This window comes from Lynx canadensis, chromosome C1 (assembly GCF_007474595.2).
Source record: "Lynx canadensis isolate LIC74 chromosome C1, mLynCan4.pri.v2, whole genome shotgun sequence".
Taxonomy (NCBI): Eukaryota; Metazoa; Chordata; class Mammalia; order Carnivora; family Felidae; genus Lynx; species Lynx canadensis.
Genome location: NC_044310.1, coordinates 218,387,206 through 218,405,786, shown reverse-complemented (window position 1 = coordinate 218,405,786; position 18,581 = coordinate 218,387,206). Strand labels below are relative to the sequence as shown.

The 18,581-nt window shown below is 58.9% G+C and overlaps 1 protein-coding gene across 1 annotated transcript in view; it reads left to right on the top strand.

Annotated features, from left to right (window-relative positions):
• Positions 1-931: 931 nt before the first annotated feature.
• The window catches only part of PER2 (period circadian regulator 2), a 39,454-nt gene continuing 21,804 nt past the window's right edge, over positions 932-18,581 (top strand). Inside the window, exons 1-7 of the mRNA XM_030326381.1 lie at positions 932-972; positions 9,751-9,977; positions 10,467-10,529; positions 11,365-11,519; positions 14,351-14,472; positions 15,280-15,481; positions 17,444-17,495. Coding sequence (XP_030182241.1) covers positions 9,769-9,977; positions 10,467-10,529; positions 11,365-11,519; positions 14,351-14,472; positions 15,280-15,481; positions 17,444-17,495 — 803 coding nt within the window. The 5' untranslated portion in view covers positions 932-972; positions 9,751-9,768. The remainder of the gene's footprint in view (positions 973-9,750; positions 9,978-10,466; positions 10,530-11,364; positions 11,520-14,350; positions 14,473-15,279; positions 15,482-17,443; positions 17,496-18,581) is intronic.

Here is an 18,581-nt window from a genome sequence, read left to right as displayed (position 1 = left end):
TGCTGCTTCCTCCATGGACCCTCGGCTGATAACTCTGGCCTTGGTGAATTTGTGACCCACACCGCCCCATTTAGTATTTAAGTTCCCTTTTTATGAATGAGATGGTCTTTTTCCCCTAATGACGTGGTTGGGAGCAGGGACATCATTTATTTGGTACCCCCTCCTAGTAACATTGTCCCTATTTGCTGAACCAAAATTTGCAACACATGATCTCAAAAATAAGAAGCTGACCGTCCTGGCAGGTGTGGACCTCGGCGGCCGGGGTGGGCGTGCACCCGGCGCTCCTGCTGGGCAGCCCTGGCTTGGTCCCCCACGCAGTTTCAGCGCCTAGGGAAGGATGAATGGGAGTGAGTAAATGAATGAATGGGAATGAAAGATGTCCGCAGGGAGTTTCTCGCTGGGGCGCGCCTCTGGCCCTTAGCCGCAGGTGGCAGCCTTCCAGGGCCCGGGCTCCAGCGGCATTTCGGCCGCCCCGCCGGCCGGTCCCAGGTGCACTGGGCCAGGTCCCGTCCGGTACCCAGCTCCCCCCGGCCCGCGGTGGTACGCGCCACTCCGGGCTCCCCTAGCCAGACGACGCCAGATGTCTTGAATGGAAGACTCCGAGGCCGGAAGTGGGAGGGAACACTCGGGAGGACGAGGAGGGGGAGACGAGCGCGCCGCGTCTTCATTGAGGAACCGACGCGGTGAACATGGAGTTCCATGTGCGTCTTATGTAAAGAGAGCGACGGGCGCTGTAGCCAATGGACACGCGGCGCTCGCAGGCCCGGCCCCTTCGGTATGCAGATGAGGCTGAGCTTCGGCCAATAGCGGGAGGCGGGGGCGGGCGCGGCGCGCGCAGTCACGTTTTCCACTATGTGACAGCGGCGGCGGCGCTGCGGGCTACGCGCTGCTCTAGGCGGCGGCGGCGGGAGCCGGGTCGGCGGACCGGACCGACGCGCGGACGGACGCGCGGACCAGCGGGGACGCGGCTCGGTGAGGGCGCGGCGTGACACGGCGGGCGGGGCGAGCGGATAGGCCGGTGGGTGCCAGGCTGGGGCGCCGACCGCGGTCCGGCAGCCCGGCTGGCTGGTTACGTAACCGCCGGGCTGGGCCTCGGGCAAGCGGTCTGGGGTCCGGTGGACGAGCTCCGGGCGGGCGGCGGCGGCTCCTGCAGCGCACGGAGGCGTGATCCGAGAGTTTTCCGGGCCATTTGACTCCTTCTCGTCTCAAAGGGGTGGGTTGGGGTGAGTACTGTTATCCCCATTTTGCAGATGGAGAGACTGAGGTCCAGAGAGCTTAGGCAACTTGTCCAAGGTCCTGGAGCTACCGAGTGACTACCACACGGGACTGTTCTTCTCTAGATGATCTTCTTTAATGAGCCCTGCCTCGCCTCCCTGTGCCCCATGGGGAGAGGGTCCTGGGAAGGCTAAGGCCACAGGTTCAGTGCCACGGTTCTGGGAACGTGTAGAGCCCCTTAGGGGGCTGATTTCCTGCTCTGAGGCCAAAGAGCCAAGTCTCAGGCTGGGGAAGGGCCACTGATGGACGCTGGTCTAGGAGCTTTACCTGGACAGCCCGCGGGTCCCCTGGGCTGGTTAAGCAGAACGAGAAGAGAGCTCCTGTGCCAGGCCAGACCTAGAGCCCTGTGGGCAGGGAGGCCGCCCCACCCCCTTTGCCTCCCCTGGACCTCCTTGTATTTACTCCCTCTCCCCAGATTGAGTAGAAGGGGGTCCCACTTTGTGATGCAGCCCTCACACCATCTTTTTGGGGTGTACCTCGGCTGCCAAGGCCCGGACATGGACCGGGGGCAGGTACTGGCCTGCTTAAGTGCTCCAGAAGGGCCAGGTAAGGGATGAGAATTGGGTTGCCAGGGTTTCTGTAATGTACACAGAAGAAAGCAGTTTGGAAAGCTGATTCATACAACAGAGACAGAAGGTACCCTGGAAATCATCCAGGATAACACCTTGGCTTCACAGATTAGGAAACTGAGGCCCTCATCCCTGCTGGGCACACACCAAGGAAGATCTCCAAGGTCTTCCCGTCATCCTGAGGGTCTTGATCTGGGACGGGATGAGCTTCACACATTCTACAAAGGCCTGAAATTGGGTACTGAATGCTGAGTGGGCCAGAATCTGGGGAGAGGAGTCCCAGGTCCCCCAAATGTTAAGCGCAGAACCATGGCAGAAATTCTTCCATGAATACTTCTTACCTCCCCTGTCTGATGCCGGGGTGGGGGGGGGGGCAACTGTCTTCTCCCTGGCTGCAGAGGGGCGATACCCTGCCCCCAGCCCCACTGAGGGTGTCTTGCCCCAGGCTGGATTTGGCGGAGAAGAAACTGGGCTCTGTCTGAAGGCTCTAACTGGAAACTGAGTTTTTACATACAAAGTTCATCACTTTTTATAAGGTGTATGAGTAAAACGAGGAAAGGGACTCCTCTTTTTCTCAGTGGGAGCTACGTGATATGCCAGTGCAGGGCTGGCGCTGTGGGTGTTCACAGTTATCTGTCACTGTCATCTTGGTGTGACTCACTAGGACAGAACTAACGCAGCCCAGCTTTCTGTGGGGGCTGAGGTGCTGGGCAGAGAGGGGGTGACTCAGCCACCCCTCTGGGCCCCAGTGTCCTCGTCTGCACGGAGGGGCTCGGATGAGCCGGCCTGCCAGGTCTGTCTCCACTCCTAGGCTTTTGGATTCTGGTTCCTCTACGGCTGATTTCTCCAGGCGCTTGGGCAGGAGACAGGTGTCTGATGCGCTCTCTCCTTCCTTCCGGTCACATAACATTCCCCGGTGAGGTATGTCCGCCATGCTTCGAAGAAAGTAGGAAAGGTTCCCTCTTTTGTGTTTCTCACGCACACGCTGGACTTTCAGAGAAATCCCGGTGGACACGCCTCTGTTTTTAGACGGTGATGTAACTTCACGGGGCCTCAGCAAACCACAGGCTCCGTCAGGTCACCGAGTGGCTGGCAGGACCTCTCGGCATTTAGTCCAAAGAACAAGTGACCCTCAAAACGACCTTATTGGGCAAAGCTCAGGAGAAACACACAACCCCTCCGCTGCGCATCCGCTCTGGGCGCCGGCCCCCATGGGAAGCTGGCCCACCTGCTGACCCAGCAGAGAGCCGAGGGGCTTGACGGGCCTCGGATGGGCCCTGCCCCTGAGCTGTCGCTAGGCCCGGCTTCAGCTCTGTAAGCCCGCGGTGTGCAGGTCTGCAACAGGCGTGTTACCGTCTTTCCTCGTCTACAGCAAATCCCAAGCAGGTGGCGGGAGGCCCTGCGGGCTCCGGGTGGTCCCGCCGGGTCACAGGCACCCAGGGTAGCCCCCTCCCTGCACGCTGGAGCCAGGAAGCTGAAGTTGCCGCATTCTCGGTTTTAAGTCTCACGCCCATCGGCGTTTGAGGCTTTGGAAGGCAGAGCCGAGAGAATCAAAAGGAGTCTCGGTGAGGCCGAGAGGCGCCTGTCTCCTGCCTTCTTCCTGCCATATTTGGTCGGCGTTTTCCCCAGTCACCCGGCCGTCGCCATGGAGAGCGCGGGTGTTTATCTAGCAGGACAAACATTTTCTCTGGATTACGGCAGGCTGGCCCTGGGGGGAATCGGCTCCTATCAGGAAGTAGCAAACGTGTTATAATATTCGGGGTTGTAAAATACCACAGGCTTTCAGACAGAGTCCAGAGTGTGAGATCCCCGTCGTATAAAGTGTGAAAAGCGGCAGAAGTAACCCGGCCGGGAGAAGTCGGGCTGGCGATGACCCTGGGGGTGGGTGATGGTTGGGGGGGGGGGGAGCCCAGGGGCCTTCTGGGGGGGCTGGCAGTGTTCCACCTCCAGAGCTGGGCGCGAGGTATGCGGGTGAACTCAGTTCGTGGACGTACATCAAAACCTTACAATTTAGGACTTTTCTGGATGTATCTTAAACGTCTGTTTCAAAAAACGCGAGCACCTGAAGCGATGGAACCACATATACGCTGACTTCTGATTTCCACCAAGAGACGAAGTGGTTCAAGGGTATTGAGTCTTGAGAAGCCGCCACTGTCCCCGAGGCCTGCCAGTGGCCGTGGTGGGTAGACCGAGGACCAGGCTGTGCATTCGTTCCCGGGGCTTTTTTTTTTCTTTCTTTTTTTTTTTTTTTTTTGCTATTTATCATGGAAACTCTGAATGCCTGTAAAGTAGGATGGTGTAATGAACCCTCATGAACTCATCAGCCGGCTCGGACGGGCTGGCTCCCGGCCCCTCTCCTTCCACGCCCCCACCCCCCTCCTGCCCCCCCCCACCCCGTGGTATTGTGAGGCCCGTCCAGACTGTGATCTCACTGTGGACTGTGCTTTCTAAATGTTCCCCTGTCCAGTCAAGACAACCCTCGCTAGTGAAGTGTGGTCACGTGACCAGGGTCCTTCCCTTGGGTCTGCCCATTCTCAGGGGCAGAGCCAGGGGATGGATGTCTGCGAAGGGGGCAGCAAGGGGGCCTCTAGGGACAGGAGCACCCCAGCTTCCCCAGCAGTCCCCTTTTTGGCCTGGGTGTCTTTGCCTTTCTGGGGCCCCTGGCGCCCCAAGCCTTGAGCGCCTCTCCCCGGGGGTGGAAACAGGTGTGCCCGGGGCTCCCCAAGTGCTCCGGGAACGTTTGTGGAAGGCAGGAGGCAAAGTCCGCCCTGATGAGCATGTTGGTTTTGCCAAGTTGGCAAAATGAGGTCGGCCCGTCAGAGCCCTTGGTGCTGAGTGACGCATCTTCTGGCATGATGAAGTTTCGGGTGGTTCGGATGGTGTGTTCCTTCACGTTTCTGCCCCCTCGTCAGACCCTCTTGGCGAAGATCTACCCTCCAGCTCAGCTGATCTTGTGGCCCCTGCCCGGTGAATCCTACTCCTCCAGGCCAGGCAGGCTCCCGGGGGCCGGCAGGGCCGCGAGGCGGGGAGCTGAGACACCAGCAGAGTGTGCGATGCCTCCGTCCAGGGGTGGGGGGTGGCTGGCTAAGCTCCTTGTCCTTGAAGTACAAGCCAGGGACAGCTCTGGTGGCAGTGAAGTATCTCCTTTAAAGAAACACATTATTTTGTCGCCCCATCTGTTTGCCTGTAGCGATTGGTGGTCCCGATGAAAGCTAGCCTTTGTTGGACACGACTGCGTTCGGTCAGCTGGCGCAGGCTGGGTCACTGAACCAACGAGAGGCGGGTGCCGCTGTCACCCCCGTCGTGGGTGAGGAGACGAGGCACGGCAGGCTCAGGAACCGGCCCGAGCTCACACCACAGGCAGGAAGAGGTGGAACCCACCAGAGCCCGTGCCGTGGCGGCTCACTTGACCCCTCAGCCTCGAGCCTCACTCAGCAGGGAGGACGGGCCGCTCGTCTGGGGAGGGCCGTGGGACGAGGTGGGTGACATCCAGAGTGCTGGGGCAGGAGGAGGGCAGCGGGGGGAGAATGCCCTCAGCGCCCCGGGCAGCCCCTTGGCACCTCTACTGAATGGTGGCAAGGCCCCTTAAAGGTCTCCTTGCTGCCACCTTGCCTTTACCCGTTGCCCTGTCAGAGCGTAAGGCAGATCTTGTCTCACAGAACTCCGTTTCCCATCTTACTCGGAATAAAGCCAGAGCCCTGTCTGCCCCAGCGAGGCGCCCTGTGATCCAGCTCTGACCTTGTATCGCCCTCCTGCCCTCCGCCTCGCCTGCTCTGCTCCAGACTGGTCCATCTTCCTCACGCGCCCCTGCCTCAGGACCTTTGCACTTACTCCCCGACCTGGAATATTCTCCCTCCAGCACCTTCCTGGCCCACTCTCTCACTCTCTTCACTCTTACAAGCAGAGTCCAGGCCGAGACCCCATGGTAGCATGTCACTGGGAGGTGCAGTCCCAGGGCAGCAAGGGTGAGGGGAAAGGGAAGCAGAGAAGGCTCAGATGAGGCCCCGCTGAGAGCACATCCCGCTGAGACGGTGCCCCTCCGAGACGACGCCCTGCTTCACAGATGCCCAGCTGGTCTCTCAGCCCACTGGGGCCTTGTCACAAAGGCTATCCAAAAAACGGAGGAGGAGGAGAAGAAAGGAAAGCTTCGGAACTCCGTCTAAGGGAGGGGTGCAGGGGTGCCTCCCTGCTCACCGGTCCTCTCCCCCACCCGCCATGGCCAGAGTTCACGTCCCTCAGGACAGCGAGGCCGAGGGGCCGTGAATCGGCACCACCCGGGGTGGCAGGGCTCAAGGACAAGGTCAGACGTTGCCGACGCACAAGCCTTGCCCGGCAGCCCGCCCGGCCTCTCCCACACGGCAGCCCGTAGCCTCCTGCTCTCCTGCTCCTCTGCAGCACTTAGCAGTTCGTCCACTACCTATGCCGTTCCCTTGCTGATGATCTTCTCCCCGTCGGAACATAAGCTCCACAGGGACAGGAAAGACACCTGTCCCCATCCCTGACCTACCCCAGCCCGAAGCGCCACGTGCCGTAGGAGCGCGTGAATCAACGGACGGCAGCGCCCAGCCCCGCCTGAGTGCCGTCCGTCGCTTTGTTGTTATTTCTTGTCCTGTGAGGTGTTCCTCTGCGTCTTAGAATCTTCCTACGTCAGTGGGTCTTGTCTTCCTCTTTTCAGGAGGTGCACGGTATCCCCTAGCACAGCTGTCCCAGGCCTCATGCCTTTAGCAATTTGTGCGGGGCCCTGGGGTGACAGCAGGGAACGACTCAAAGCTGCAGCACACCAGGGCGGAGGGCAGGGGGAGTCCGGCAGCAGGCAGCGTCAGCACCATGGAGGAGAGGAAGCCAGGCCGGGGATGTGGAACAGGCGAGGAAGTCAGTGCTGGTTGTGCGGGGTGGACAGGCTGTCTGCAGGATGGAGCCTGCGGGCACCAGGGAGCAGCACGTGCAAAGGTCCTGAGGTCGGAGCTCAGTGTCAGGGCTGAGGAGGCAGCCAGGGAGGCGTTGCAAAACTCTGGACCGTCATGCAGACCGAGGCTGTGCTCTGAGCCGGGGGAGCGGGGAGGTCACGCACTACTGCGTGGACAGGTGAGGCACACGCTCAGATTGAAGTCGAGGCTGGCACTGGCCGGGGTGCTCATGGTGGACCAGGTGCCCGAGATGACCTTTGGTGGTTTGTGCCTCTCCAAACACCACACTCATGGGTCTTTGTGCAGGTGTGTAGACCCTCCCATGGAGCGGAGGGGCTCCTAGCAGTGGGAAGGGGTGCAGATTATAAAGGTTGCTGAACATGCCCAGAGTCCGCTCCAGAAAGACTGAGTTAGTGACCACAATGCACAGAAGTCCTCCGCCTTGTGGACGCTGGATGTCGTCAGTCCCGTTAATTTCTGGTAACCTCATCCTTTGCCTTTTCCTCGTGACCACTGAGGTCGAGCATCTCTCCAGCTTTCTAGATCTTTGGTGTTTCTCTTGGTGGGAATACCTGTTCTCGGTCTCTGGTCTCTCTCTCTCCCAAAGTTAACGCCTTTCATTCTGTCACCGGATCAGCCAGAACTTGCCTGAAATGTTAAAAACAAACAAGCGAATCGGCAACACAGAGGCTGAGTAGTAGACTTGTTGTTTTGTTCCTGACTTTGCTCGGGTGTTGTGGGTTCTCTAATCCAGGACCCCGCTGGCCTGCTGCTGAGGCCATAATGAGCAGGTACGCTGGGCGGAGATCTCCCCCCTTTGACCACAGCCGCCTCCTCTGTGAGCTGCATGCGGACTGTGTCTTCCAGCCAAGACTCACATGACTTTCCATCCTTTGTAGGTAAACTACTTGTTTTTGTTTCTCCTGTTTGGATGCGGGTAGATTTCTTCCCCCCCCGCCCCCCGCCCCGGGAAACATCGTTTGTCATCGGGACGTCGCTGGCTCCGACCCGTCTCTAACTTTGCCTGGTATTCAGGGAGTCCTTCAACCAGCAGGTGGGAATCCGTCTTCACCCAGGTTGGCTTTCTTGGGGTGTATCTTTCGTTTTAATCTCCGTTTTAAGGTGCGGTGTCTCTTTCGGGAAGAGATATTACCACAGGTGAAAACACGAGGCTCCGATAGCATCGCCCTTTCCCTTGCGGCTTTTCAAAGTTCCTCGCGCTCACCTCCCCGTCGCTGAGGCCATCTTGTCCGTTAGGGCCTCTGGACTCAGTCTCTCTGCCGTTCTGCTCTCAGGTGGCATTTTCTTCTCATTCTGTGGCTTCGGCTGATCCCTCACTACTTGTTTCCTTGAACCCACCGTTTCTCGATTTTTATTTATGATACGGAGTAGGTGCCGTCCTAACTCTGCTGGCCTCCCCCACGCCGTGTGGCTTCTGTTCATCTGGTCCTTGTTGCACGTCTTTTCAGAAGCCGCACGTTGGCTTTTGCCCATCTGTTGGTCCATGCACAAGACGAGGTCTAATCACACCTGCTGTTTTCCGGAGAGTAATGTGGTTGGATTCCCCGTGGGTGCCCGTCTTCAGGAGCAGGTGGACACGGGATCCAGCCCGGTCACCTGCCATGCGTGGCATTGGGTGGGTCACTGGCCTGTTTTCTCATCCGTAGACTGATACCAGGAATGGTTTCCCACGTGGTATCCGATGATGAGTGATCACGAGGGTTACGTGAAACACTGTGTCCATAGTCTCTGCCATCAACCGGGTGTCTGCTCTGTTTCTCTGAGCACACGGAAGCCGTGGGGACACATTCTGTCCCCGGGGACTCCGCTCAGTCAGGGCACTTCGGCTGGGCCCTCTGGATCTTCCCTCCCCACTCAGTGCCCAAGGGCTGGCCTTCCAGGCCTGTGCCAGCAGGGTCCCCTCGCTTTCTGGCTCTCTGACCGCTGAGGGCAGGAGGAGAGAGGAGCCAGGGGTCTTTGCCCCCAGCTCTGTTCCCCCAAATTGCAGGTCGTCTCGGTTCTTTGGTTTCATAACCCTCCTTCCTCCTGCCCCTCCGGCCGGGGCTGGGGGCGGGGAAGGGGGGGGGGTGGAATAGCGGCCGCCCCTCCCCCACCTGCCTAGCTTTTCTTTCCCGAGAGACCCTGAGGGAGACACCATCCTGGGTCGTCCTTTCCCAGGGACACCTCTCTGCCCATCCCTAGGCTTCCGGTCAGGCCCCTCCCCCCCTCGCATACTCACCGTCAGCTCATTCTCATGGTTGTGTTCCAGGATTGTTGCAGAAACCTTACGGCTGGCCTGGCTCTAACTTCAGCCCCCTCCACCCTCCCGCCCCTAATGCGCCAAAGTTTCCGCATAGTACGGTGGTGAGGACCTGTCCGAACGCAACAGAGTTCACTCGTCTGCTACGTCTGCCACCTCGAATCCTTCAGTGTCCTCACGCCGGTCCCTCTCCCTCCACATCCCGCGTGCACTCACCCCTGTGCCGCTGTCCGGGCTCCCGCCCACTCTGCCCTCCTCCCAGGGCAGCGCCTGCCCCGCGGCCTTCTCTCTCCCGGAGGGTCTCCCCCGCCCACAGCCTGGGCTCGGGGTCTCCTGCAGCTTGTGATGCAAAGACTTCTGAGCCCTCCTGCTCTCCCAACGTCACCTGGGGAGACTTGTAAAATGCAGGTTCCTAGGCCCCACCAGCCATCCGGTGGGAATCCGTGTTTTTGCCAAAGCTCCCCACGTGCCGGGCGGCGGTCATGGATGCTCTTGTCGCCTCCTGACCAGGCCGTCGGCAATTAGAGACGTCTGGGGGCTGCGGCCACGCGATTCATCCGCTTCCTAATTCAGGGCAGGTAGGAGCTCAGGGAACAAGAGCAAAGAATGCCCACGGTTGACTCTGACCGCGCCCGGCTTACTTAGCGGACCGTGGAGACAGATCCCAGTGAGGCGCCCCACGCGGCGGCTGCGGTGGCTGAGCTCTTCGAGGCCTGATGACATTTCTCTCTTTTCCCAGCTTCACTGTGGAGCCAACATGAACACATACGCGGAATACCCCCCCAGTCCCCCGGCCCAGGAGCCCGTGGAGCCCCCCCGGCCCCACGAAGCCCCCCTCCAGGAAGACGTCGACATGAGCAGCGGCTCCAGCGGAAATGAAACCAACGAAAACTGCCCCTCGGGGCGGGGCTCGCGGGGCAGCAAGGAGCTGGGGGCGCTGGTCCGGCCGCCTGTCGCCCCCCCGGGGTAGGTGGGACCCTCGGCCCACCGAGGCCGGGCTGGGTGTCTGTTTTCTCTGTATCTCATCCTGTTGGATCGCTTTTGTGATCTTTAAATCACGATGGCCCGGTTTTTCAACATTAAAAAGAGAAATGTCATTAACCCAGAATAACTAAAATGTACTATAGCGATGCGACTGTTGGTGTCGGGTATCTGGTTGCCAGTAGACAACCGCTAACGAGAGCGGTGAGGTCTTGGGGGCCGAGGACTCGGGAGCCCCGCGAGCGGCCGGGCGGCCTCCAGAAAATGAACTTGCTCCCTCAGTCCTTCTCGGAACACTTAGTTTTCCTGGTATCTGAAGGTTTTATGCTCCCGCTTTCCCTTTCCCTCGTGTTTTTCCTCAGTTGCCTTGCTCTGGTATAATCTGGTTTGTTGTCTCTGGCGGGATGGGGGGAGAAGTGGGTGGAGCGTGCAGCCCTCTGAGTCTGGCCTCACCTCTCGCTCTCGTGCTTACAGTCCAGATGCCTTTGGCCTCCTGATGGCGAAGTCTGAACACAGCACGACGACAAGCGGCTGCAGGTGAGGCCGGTTAGAACCCCCTTGCTTTCGGGTCTTTGGAGACATGGAGATTTGTTACTGGAGGTTACGTCCCCCTGGAACATTCCGCGCCCACGCTAGGTGTTTGTGACGCAGGCATCCTTACCTTCATATCCACAGACATTTTCGCATGACCGCTGGAGCAGACGCCGGCTCTTAAGCCCGGGTGTGTGGGCACCTGGCCACCTCGCCCTAGAAAGAGACCTGGTTTCTAACCTTCTTTCTGCTCTTACCAGGAGGTGCCCACCTGTTCTGCCTTCCTCCTCTCTCTGTATCCTTAAGTTTAGATGTCCTTCTGAGAACTTTCCTCTCTGAGGACTTCTCGTGTTCCTCACTCACATTCCTGCCCCCCAGGAAACCAGTCTGCTGTGCTCTGTAATGCCCATCACCCGATGCCTTTCTGTCTGACACGGGTCAGGCCGGCAGGGCTCCCGAGGGGTAGCCCGCTCAGCCAGACTGCGGGTCGACCAGCAGGCCATGCTGGGCAAAGCCCGGCTCTAGCCACGGGGGAAGGAAGCCCAGGTGAAGCGGCTCGTCCCGCACTCACTTGGGTCAGAGCAGTGGTCCCCAGCCGGGGCGTCTCGTCCCCCTGCAGGAGATGTCTAGCAGGGTCGGGAGACAGCTCCGGTTGTCACAAGTGGCGAGGTGATTCTGGCCTCTGCTGCTGAGGCCAGGGATACCGCGATGCATCCCACAGCGCGCCACAGAGAACCACACAGACCGAAATGTCCTGGGGGCCTGGTGCAGAAATGGGACTAGAGGCACAGGAAGGAGGAGTCAGGAAGCCAACGTGTGACGGCTTTCTTTAATGCCACAGCGGCGAGCAGTCTGCCAAAGTGGACGCGCACAAGGAGCTGATAAAAACCCTCAAGGAGCTGAGGGTCCACCTCCCTGGAGACAAGAAGGCCAAAGGGAAAGCCAGCACGCTGGCGACCTTGAAGTATGCGCTGAGGAGCGTGAAGCAGGTGAAAGGTAGGTCCGGCCGCGTCTTTGATCCAGACTCGTAGAAATCCGGGGGGTGGTGTCGACTTTCTAAAACCCAGTCCTGAAACTGCAGAAGGAAATTGTGGAAGTCTGGGAAAAGGCAATGATGGGAAACCTTAATTCTCTGGAAGTTTTCCATTGTACTTGGCATTTAGAGAGAAAAACAAGAAAAACAGAAAAGCAGCTGATACAAGACGTGTATTTACAGCGTAACGCTTCTGTGCTCTGGGCTGGGGTCAGGTCGTGCTCAAAAGAGCACAGCTTCCGCCAGGCTCAGGCGGGAGCTGGTGGCCCTACTGTGTGAGCAGCTCGGAGCACAGATGTGAGTTGAACTGAGGGCCGGTGGCTCCTTTGAAAAATAACAAGAGATGCTCCTCTCCTCAGTCGGTTAAGCGTCCTACTCTTGATTTCAGCTCAGGTCATGAGCTCACAATTCGTGAGATCGAGCCCCATGTCAGGCTCTGTGCTGACAGTGTGGAGCCTGCTTGGGATTTTTCTCTCTCCCTCTCTCTGTCCCTCCCCAGTACATTCTCTCCCTCTCTCTCTCTCTCTCTCTCTCTCTCTCAAAAATAAATAAACTTAAAAAAAAAGAGAGAGAGATACGAGAGAGGCTTTTGCCAGATCTCACCCTCACAGGACAGTATTTTAGGGTCCCTGCTTTAGACCTTCTTGTTTGTGTAAAAATCTCCATGTGAGTCTCCGTGTGGTTGTGTCTTTCACCCGGGAAGCCAAGCAGGGAGCCTCCTTCCCTCACAGGCCCCGCCCAGACTCCACTCCCGCTTGGGGGCATGTTTGGATCTGACTCTCAGGTGGCAGATTATGTAAGAGCCCTTAGGGCTGCCCGTGGTCTAGACTAAGGCTTCCACCTGAGGGTACCGGTGCCCAAGTCCTCATAGATGCAGTGCGGGAATCTGAACAAACACTGCAGTTTCCAAAACCTTTGCATCATCTGGCTCAGACACTCGACGTTTCAATAAACTCCAAGCCCCTTCAGTAACTGCCGACAGAGCGGGGACTTCCTTCGCTCACTGCGGCGGGACTTCGCACTGAGCAGGTACCCCGCCCCCATCTCCTGGGACTCAGGCAACCGCAGGTGCCTCTGTCTCCGGGACGGGTAAGGGGCACACTGCCCTAAGGACACACACGCGCGCACCAGCTTTTCTAGACAAGCAGGAACTTGACTGCTGGGTGAGCCCTTCTGCAGACATCCATCCCAAGGAGTTTGGGCTGTGACCCCTCTGTTTGGGTCACCTCGGGATGCTTTAGCTGCGGGACAGTCAGAAAGGTTCGTGCAGCCTCGCCTTTTGGTCTGTTGCTGGGAATGGGGATATGAGCTTTGAGAGTTTTTTTAAATTTCCTGCAGTGCTTGAGAGAGAACAGCAGGAAGCTTGGGGGAAGTATCCCTGATCTTCGAGCAGTGAACCCTCAGGCTAACCTTTCCGTTTTGCTGGGAACCCCCCACTCCTGCACTTTGAGGAATCTCTCATCTGTTTTGGTTCCTTATGAGCAGGAAGCAGAGACAAAGAAAGGCCAGCATCTCGTTAGGGCGGACGAGGGGGTACACGTCCCTCTACTAGGGACCCCCAGCCCCGCTCTACCCACTTGACCTTCGTGTACCCGTCACAGGCACGCGGAGGGCCCAGTGGACCCTGCACAGTGAAAATGTGGGTAAGAAGAGAAAAACCCCGGAGGTTGAGATAAAGACTCAAACAATGGCTTTGTTCTGTTATCATCAGTTACTCCCTCCAGGCAGGGCTTACGCTCACGGCACGTTTGTCACTAACGGTGATGGATTCACTAACGGTGATGGATACGAAGCCATATTCCAAATCGTCTTCATATTTCCTGACGTTTGAACAACTCTTGTCAGAAGGGCGCCCTTGCTCGCCCGTGCAGTCTGGCGGAAAGGTCCGGTGCTGGGCATGGGGGGTCGGCGGTGTGCGGTATCCACTGGCCTCCTGGGTGCCCTCGTCAGCCCCAGATCTCTCTGCAGGCTCCTGTCTAAACCTGTGTCTGTTTTGTGAGGGTTAATAGAGTAGAAACAGAAGCCATGCTCGGCCAGCCCACCCAAGGGCGCTCACAGACTGCAGGGGCAGGGGCTTCTCTGAAGGGCGGGGCTGCCGGCACCCGTCCCTGGGGGCTGCCCCCCCAGGAGGCCTGGGGGGTGCAGCACCATGATAGTTGCCCTTGAAAGCTGTATGTCCTGAGATGAGTGGATTCTGTCTGGATGGGAGCGCCAGGGCCACAAGGAACCACATACTAGGGCCACGGCCATCCTACAGAGAGACTCCCTTGTTGGGTCACGATTAAAGACCTTGTGGGCAAAGTGAGCCTTAGGGGGAACTCTCCACCCAGGTTACTTAAAATAATGTGTACTTACCATTTGACTTTTATTTTATTTTTTGTTATTTATCTTTTGAGCAACAGAGAGAGTGTAAGCAGGGGAGGGGCAGAGAGAGAGAGAGAGGGAGACACAGAATCCGAAGCAGGCTCCAGGCTCCGAGCCGTCAGCACAGAGCCCGACGCGGGGCTCGAACCCACGAGCCGTGAGACCGTGACCTGAGCCGATGTCGGCCGCTGCACCGACTGAGCCTCCCCGGCGCCCCGTGTACTCACCATGTTGGAAGTTCTGTAATCGCAGGTCTTCGGGGTTTTCAGGACAAATGAAAGATTTCTGTTTGCTTTGCCTTCACATTTCTCTTTCCGTTCTCTCGGCGTCCGAGGAGGCTAGTGTGCGTAGCCCCCCTTTTCCGTGAGAACAGCCGCGTCCGGACGCGCAGAGGCGGGAGCCGTTTTCAGCCCCTTGGTCTCTCCCGCAGCCAGTGAGGAATACTACCAGCTGCTCTTGTCCGGCGAGAGCCAGGCCTGCGGCGCCAGCCTGCCCTGCTACACCGCGGAGGACATCGAGGGCGCCACTTCCGAGTTCATCGTGAAGAACGCGGTAAGCGCCCCCCTCGAGCGGAGTCTCCCCCCCCCCCCACGAAAGCCGAGCCCTTGATCCAGGTGAGCCGGTTAAGCCACTGCAGGGTTCCGGGGGGTCGGGAGATAAGTTCGAGCCTTCAACGAAAAACAAGGTCAAGTGAGCGATTCAGAAGCGGGTCGTGTAGCACACTCTTGCGGCTTTCTGTGAGGCTGTCCTCTCACGGCGACTCCGCCCCATGCCTTGTGCGTGTAAGAGTGAGCCCCACCTTGACCGAGCAGTGACCAGGTGATCTTAGGCTCACTTTGGGGCACCTGGGATTTGAACTCAGCTCCCGAGACTCCAACGCTCATGCGTTTTTAAGCAGCCTGTTAGGGTGGGGGCACCCTTGGGGGTCTGGGGGAAGGGGAGCGAGTGCTCCCTTCCCTGCACCCCTACTTCTCAGTCAGAGAGCAGGCGTAAGGGCAGGTGGGGACCAGACATACTGGAATCGTGGCAGAACTGGCCTAGAGAGTGGGGCTCCCCAGTCCTTCCTGCGTCCTTCCTTCAGTGTCCCCACTGCAGCTGAACCCCCCCCCCCCAGAGCTCCCCGGGCCAGGGCTCAGGCTAGCCGGCGGGGAGGGAGCCCAGGGCAGGAGCCTCTGGGGCTCCCCGGGAGAGAGATAGGCTGGCAGGGGAGAGGGAGAGGGGTAGAGGCGAGGAGAGTTCTGGCCAGGGCTGAGGAGGGGGACCAGACGCCTCCCCTGAGCCCCCAGTCTGTGGCCCCGGGGAGGGGCGGCCCGTCCGGACCCCATCTGCTGTCCCCACTGAGCCCCTTCTTCCTTCCAGGGTATGTTTGCTGCAGCGGTGTCCCTGGTCACCGGGAAAATCCTGTACGTCTCCGACCAAGTTGCCTCCATCTTTCACTGTAAAAGGGACGTCTTCCCCGGCGCCAGGTTCGTGGAGTTCCTGGCGCCCCACGACGTCAGCGTGTTCCACGCGTCCACCACGCCTTACAAGCTCCCGCTCTGGGGTGTCTGCAGCGGAGCAGGTGAGGGCCCGGGCGGTGGCTGAGCGTGACCACCTGGCCTTGTGTGCCAGCGGCACGGGGGTCATGGGGCTCTGGTGCACGTGCCACATCTCTCACCTCTGCCAGAAACCGGCAGCGCGCCCCTGCCCGACAGCTGTCGAGGCCAAAGACGGAAAGCTGCCCGCTCAGGATAAACTTAGAAAAGTAGTCTTTTCGTGAATTTCAGAGAGGGAAAGCCGTTTGAGTGAGAAGACTCTAAGAAACATTAGGCATTTTAGAAACGAAGTCGTTCTGAGAAGCTGGGGTCTTGGCGTGAACCCGCAGAGTGCAGAGACCGGGCCCTGCGTCCTGCGGGCGCCATGGCGGTCAGCCGCAGTGATGTCGCAGTGACGGGCGGGCGCTCCTCCCCTCGGCCAGGGGCGGCTTCGTGCTGGCGGCCTGCGACGTCCTCCTGGGCTCAAGCCGCGAGCTCTCCAGGCTGGTCAGGCTCCAGTCTGCACAGTGGCCAGACGAGTCTCAGCAGAGACGTGGCACGGGGTCCTGGCAGAAAGTGCCAGACAGGGGAGGGGCCCAACCAGCTCAGGCCTTCCCTGAAGCCTCTCCACACTTCCAGGGGCCAGGGAGGCCAGCGGAAGCCCCCCTTTTGCCATGTAAGTCCTCCACCATCTGTCTACCTGTCCCCTGTGGGGCTCTGGTCTCTCGGAGCTGAAGTTGAACCGAAGGGCAGAAACACTAAGGAACCGGGAGGGACGGGACACGGTGGGACTCAGTGTGACTGTGGGGGTCATCCCAGATAGGCGTGACCTCAGTCGTGATCTTGGCTGGAGCCTGCCCGGGGCCGCATCGCCCAGAACCGGCTCCCGTTTTGCCCTTGGCTCGAGGGTCAGCATCTGTGCTCATATCACGTGCTCCTCAGCCCCACTGACACCGTCTCCTGCATCGCAGGCCCCTGTCCCCACCTGCTCCCTCCTCCTCCTGCTTCCAGTCTGCCGGCCGGGCCGCCACCCCACCCACCACGGCTGCACGGCGGAACCTTCCCTACAGCAGACAAGCCAAGCCGGGAGTTGGCCGTAGGGTTGACTGACTTTTGGTTTCAGATATAGAGCCGCCTGCCTTCTCCCGGAAATCCCACCGAGGACTGTGCAGTCAGGTCACTAAAGCTTGCAGGGTGTGTCTTGAGGACCCGTAGGTCACTGCGTGGAAGGGACATCGCTCCGCACGTGGTTTACGGCGTGAACAGGCAGGCACCGTCTCCCTAGGATGGCTGCCCCTGAATTTTTGTCTGAATAAAAAAGAAGGACCAGGTGACTTCTCCGAGGCCTTTCCAGGCCGTAACTCTATGCTGTTTTCCCTCATTAGGGATTTCCTACTTTTCCTCTTTGTTTCGAGTAGACGAAACTTGACGTGAAAGATCAGCGTCTGAGATTTCTTCTTAAAAAATTCCTTTATCGTGGAAACGCCATTCCCTCATCTCTGATGACGCCATCTGAATGACCTCGTGTTGCTCAGCATTTCAGATTTTGAAGAAGGTTAATATTTTAGCAGAAGGATTGATGTAAGCTTGGGTAGGGCCTTCTATTAGAACCGAATATCCCCCCAAACATGTAGGCGGAGGTATTAGAGCCTTACACACACACGTTCGGCCCATCAGTCAGTCGGTTTCCCCGAGTTAAATGGCTTATTAGTTGGCGTGTTTGTGTCAGCTTCGGAACCGTTTCAAAAATGGTAAACTTCTGGCGGCAGACTTTTAGCCCCTCCTGATCCGGTACGTGCGACACTCACGAAGCACGTTTCAGTCGGAAGTGTGATCAATGGCCTCTGAGGGCTCCACGTCGTGCCTGTGTAAACATGCATTCGCACCTGACGATTCTCCCGCCTCTGTGTGGCTTGGGAGAAGCCAAGAGTGCCAGCCCGTGTGTCCTGTCGTGCGATGGGATGAGATCGAATGGGACTGGATGTGTGACTCGGGGCTCTTTCTTTCAGATGCGTTTACTCAAGACTGCATGGAGGAGAAGTCTTTCTTCTGCCGAGTCAGGTAAGCCCGTGCCTGGGTGTCCCAAGCTGGGCACGGTGCCAACACTTCCCCCCGCCGAGCCCCGCTTGGGAGGCTGAGGAGGTGTGGGAGTGGCCCCCACCGGCTCCCGCTGTGCCGTGACCCCACCCCGCGCCCCTCGCCCCTCGGCACCTCTTCAGGGTAGAGGCTTATGCGGGCACCCTGCCATGCAGTGCACATATTCCTGAAAAGTCTGTGTGAAAACTGCATTTCACATGTGCACAGGGAGGGGGCGCCTGGGGGGCTCAGTCGGTCGAGCGTCTGACTTCGGCTCAGGTCAAGATCTCGTGGTTCGTGGTTCGAGCCCCGCGTCGGGCTCTGTGCGGACAGCTCGGAGCCTGGAGCCTGCTTCGGAGTCTGTGTCTCCCTCTCTCTCTGCCCCTCTCCTGCTTGCACTGTGTCTCTCTCTGTCGATAATAATATTAAAACAATTCTTTAAATAAAAACAATGTGCATGGGGAGTTAAGGCAGCATGGTCAGCACTGGGGTGATTGGACCCTTCCTCATGGAGAACATCAGCCCGAGGAGCCTGGACTTGGTGTCCGTCACCTGGGAAAGCGGCCCGGGGCCCGTAACAGGAAGGCACGTACCCCAGGGCCCAAGAGGACCCCGAAAGCACATGCAGCCTGTACCTCAAGTGTGTGTTTTTTCCAGAAAGAGCCCCCAGAGCTTCCCCAACAAGCTTTTGGCCCGAAACAAGGTGACTGGTTGAGCGTCCAGCCGCAGTGTCAGGAGTGACCCCTGGCCGGGTTCTGGTACCCTGGGCAGTTGGGGCTGGGGCCTCAGTAGTGAAGCAACGTCCTCTCCCCCAGTGAAAATGTGACCCCCTGTAGAGAACGGCTCCTGGAGGAGCTCCCGCCGCCCAGGGCTGTTCACTCTTCGCCGTGCCCTTTAATGTCGTTGACACCCGAGGGAGCGGGGCAGAGGCCCAGACCCAGACCCCGGGCGGCACCTCCAGCTTGGCCCGGGTCCCCAAGAGCGGAGCCCGCCTCCGCCTCCCGGGCTTCGGGACAGCCAATGCAGGGGTGCTCTCGGAGCAGCCGCTGCAGGGAGAAGTGGCTGGCAGTA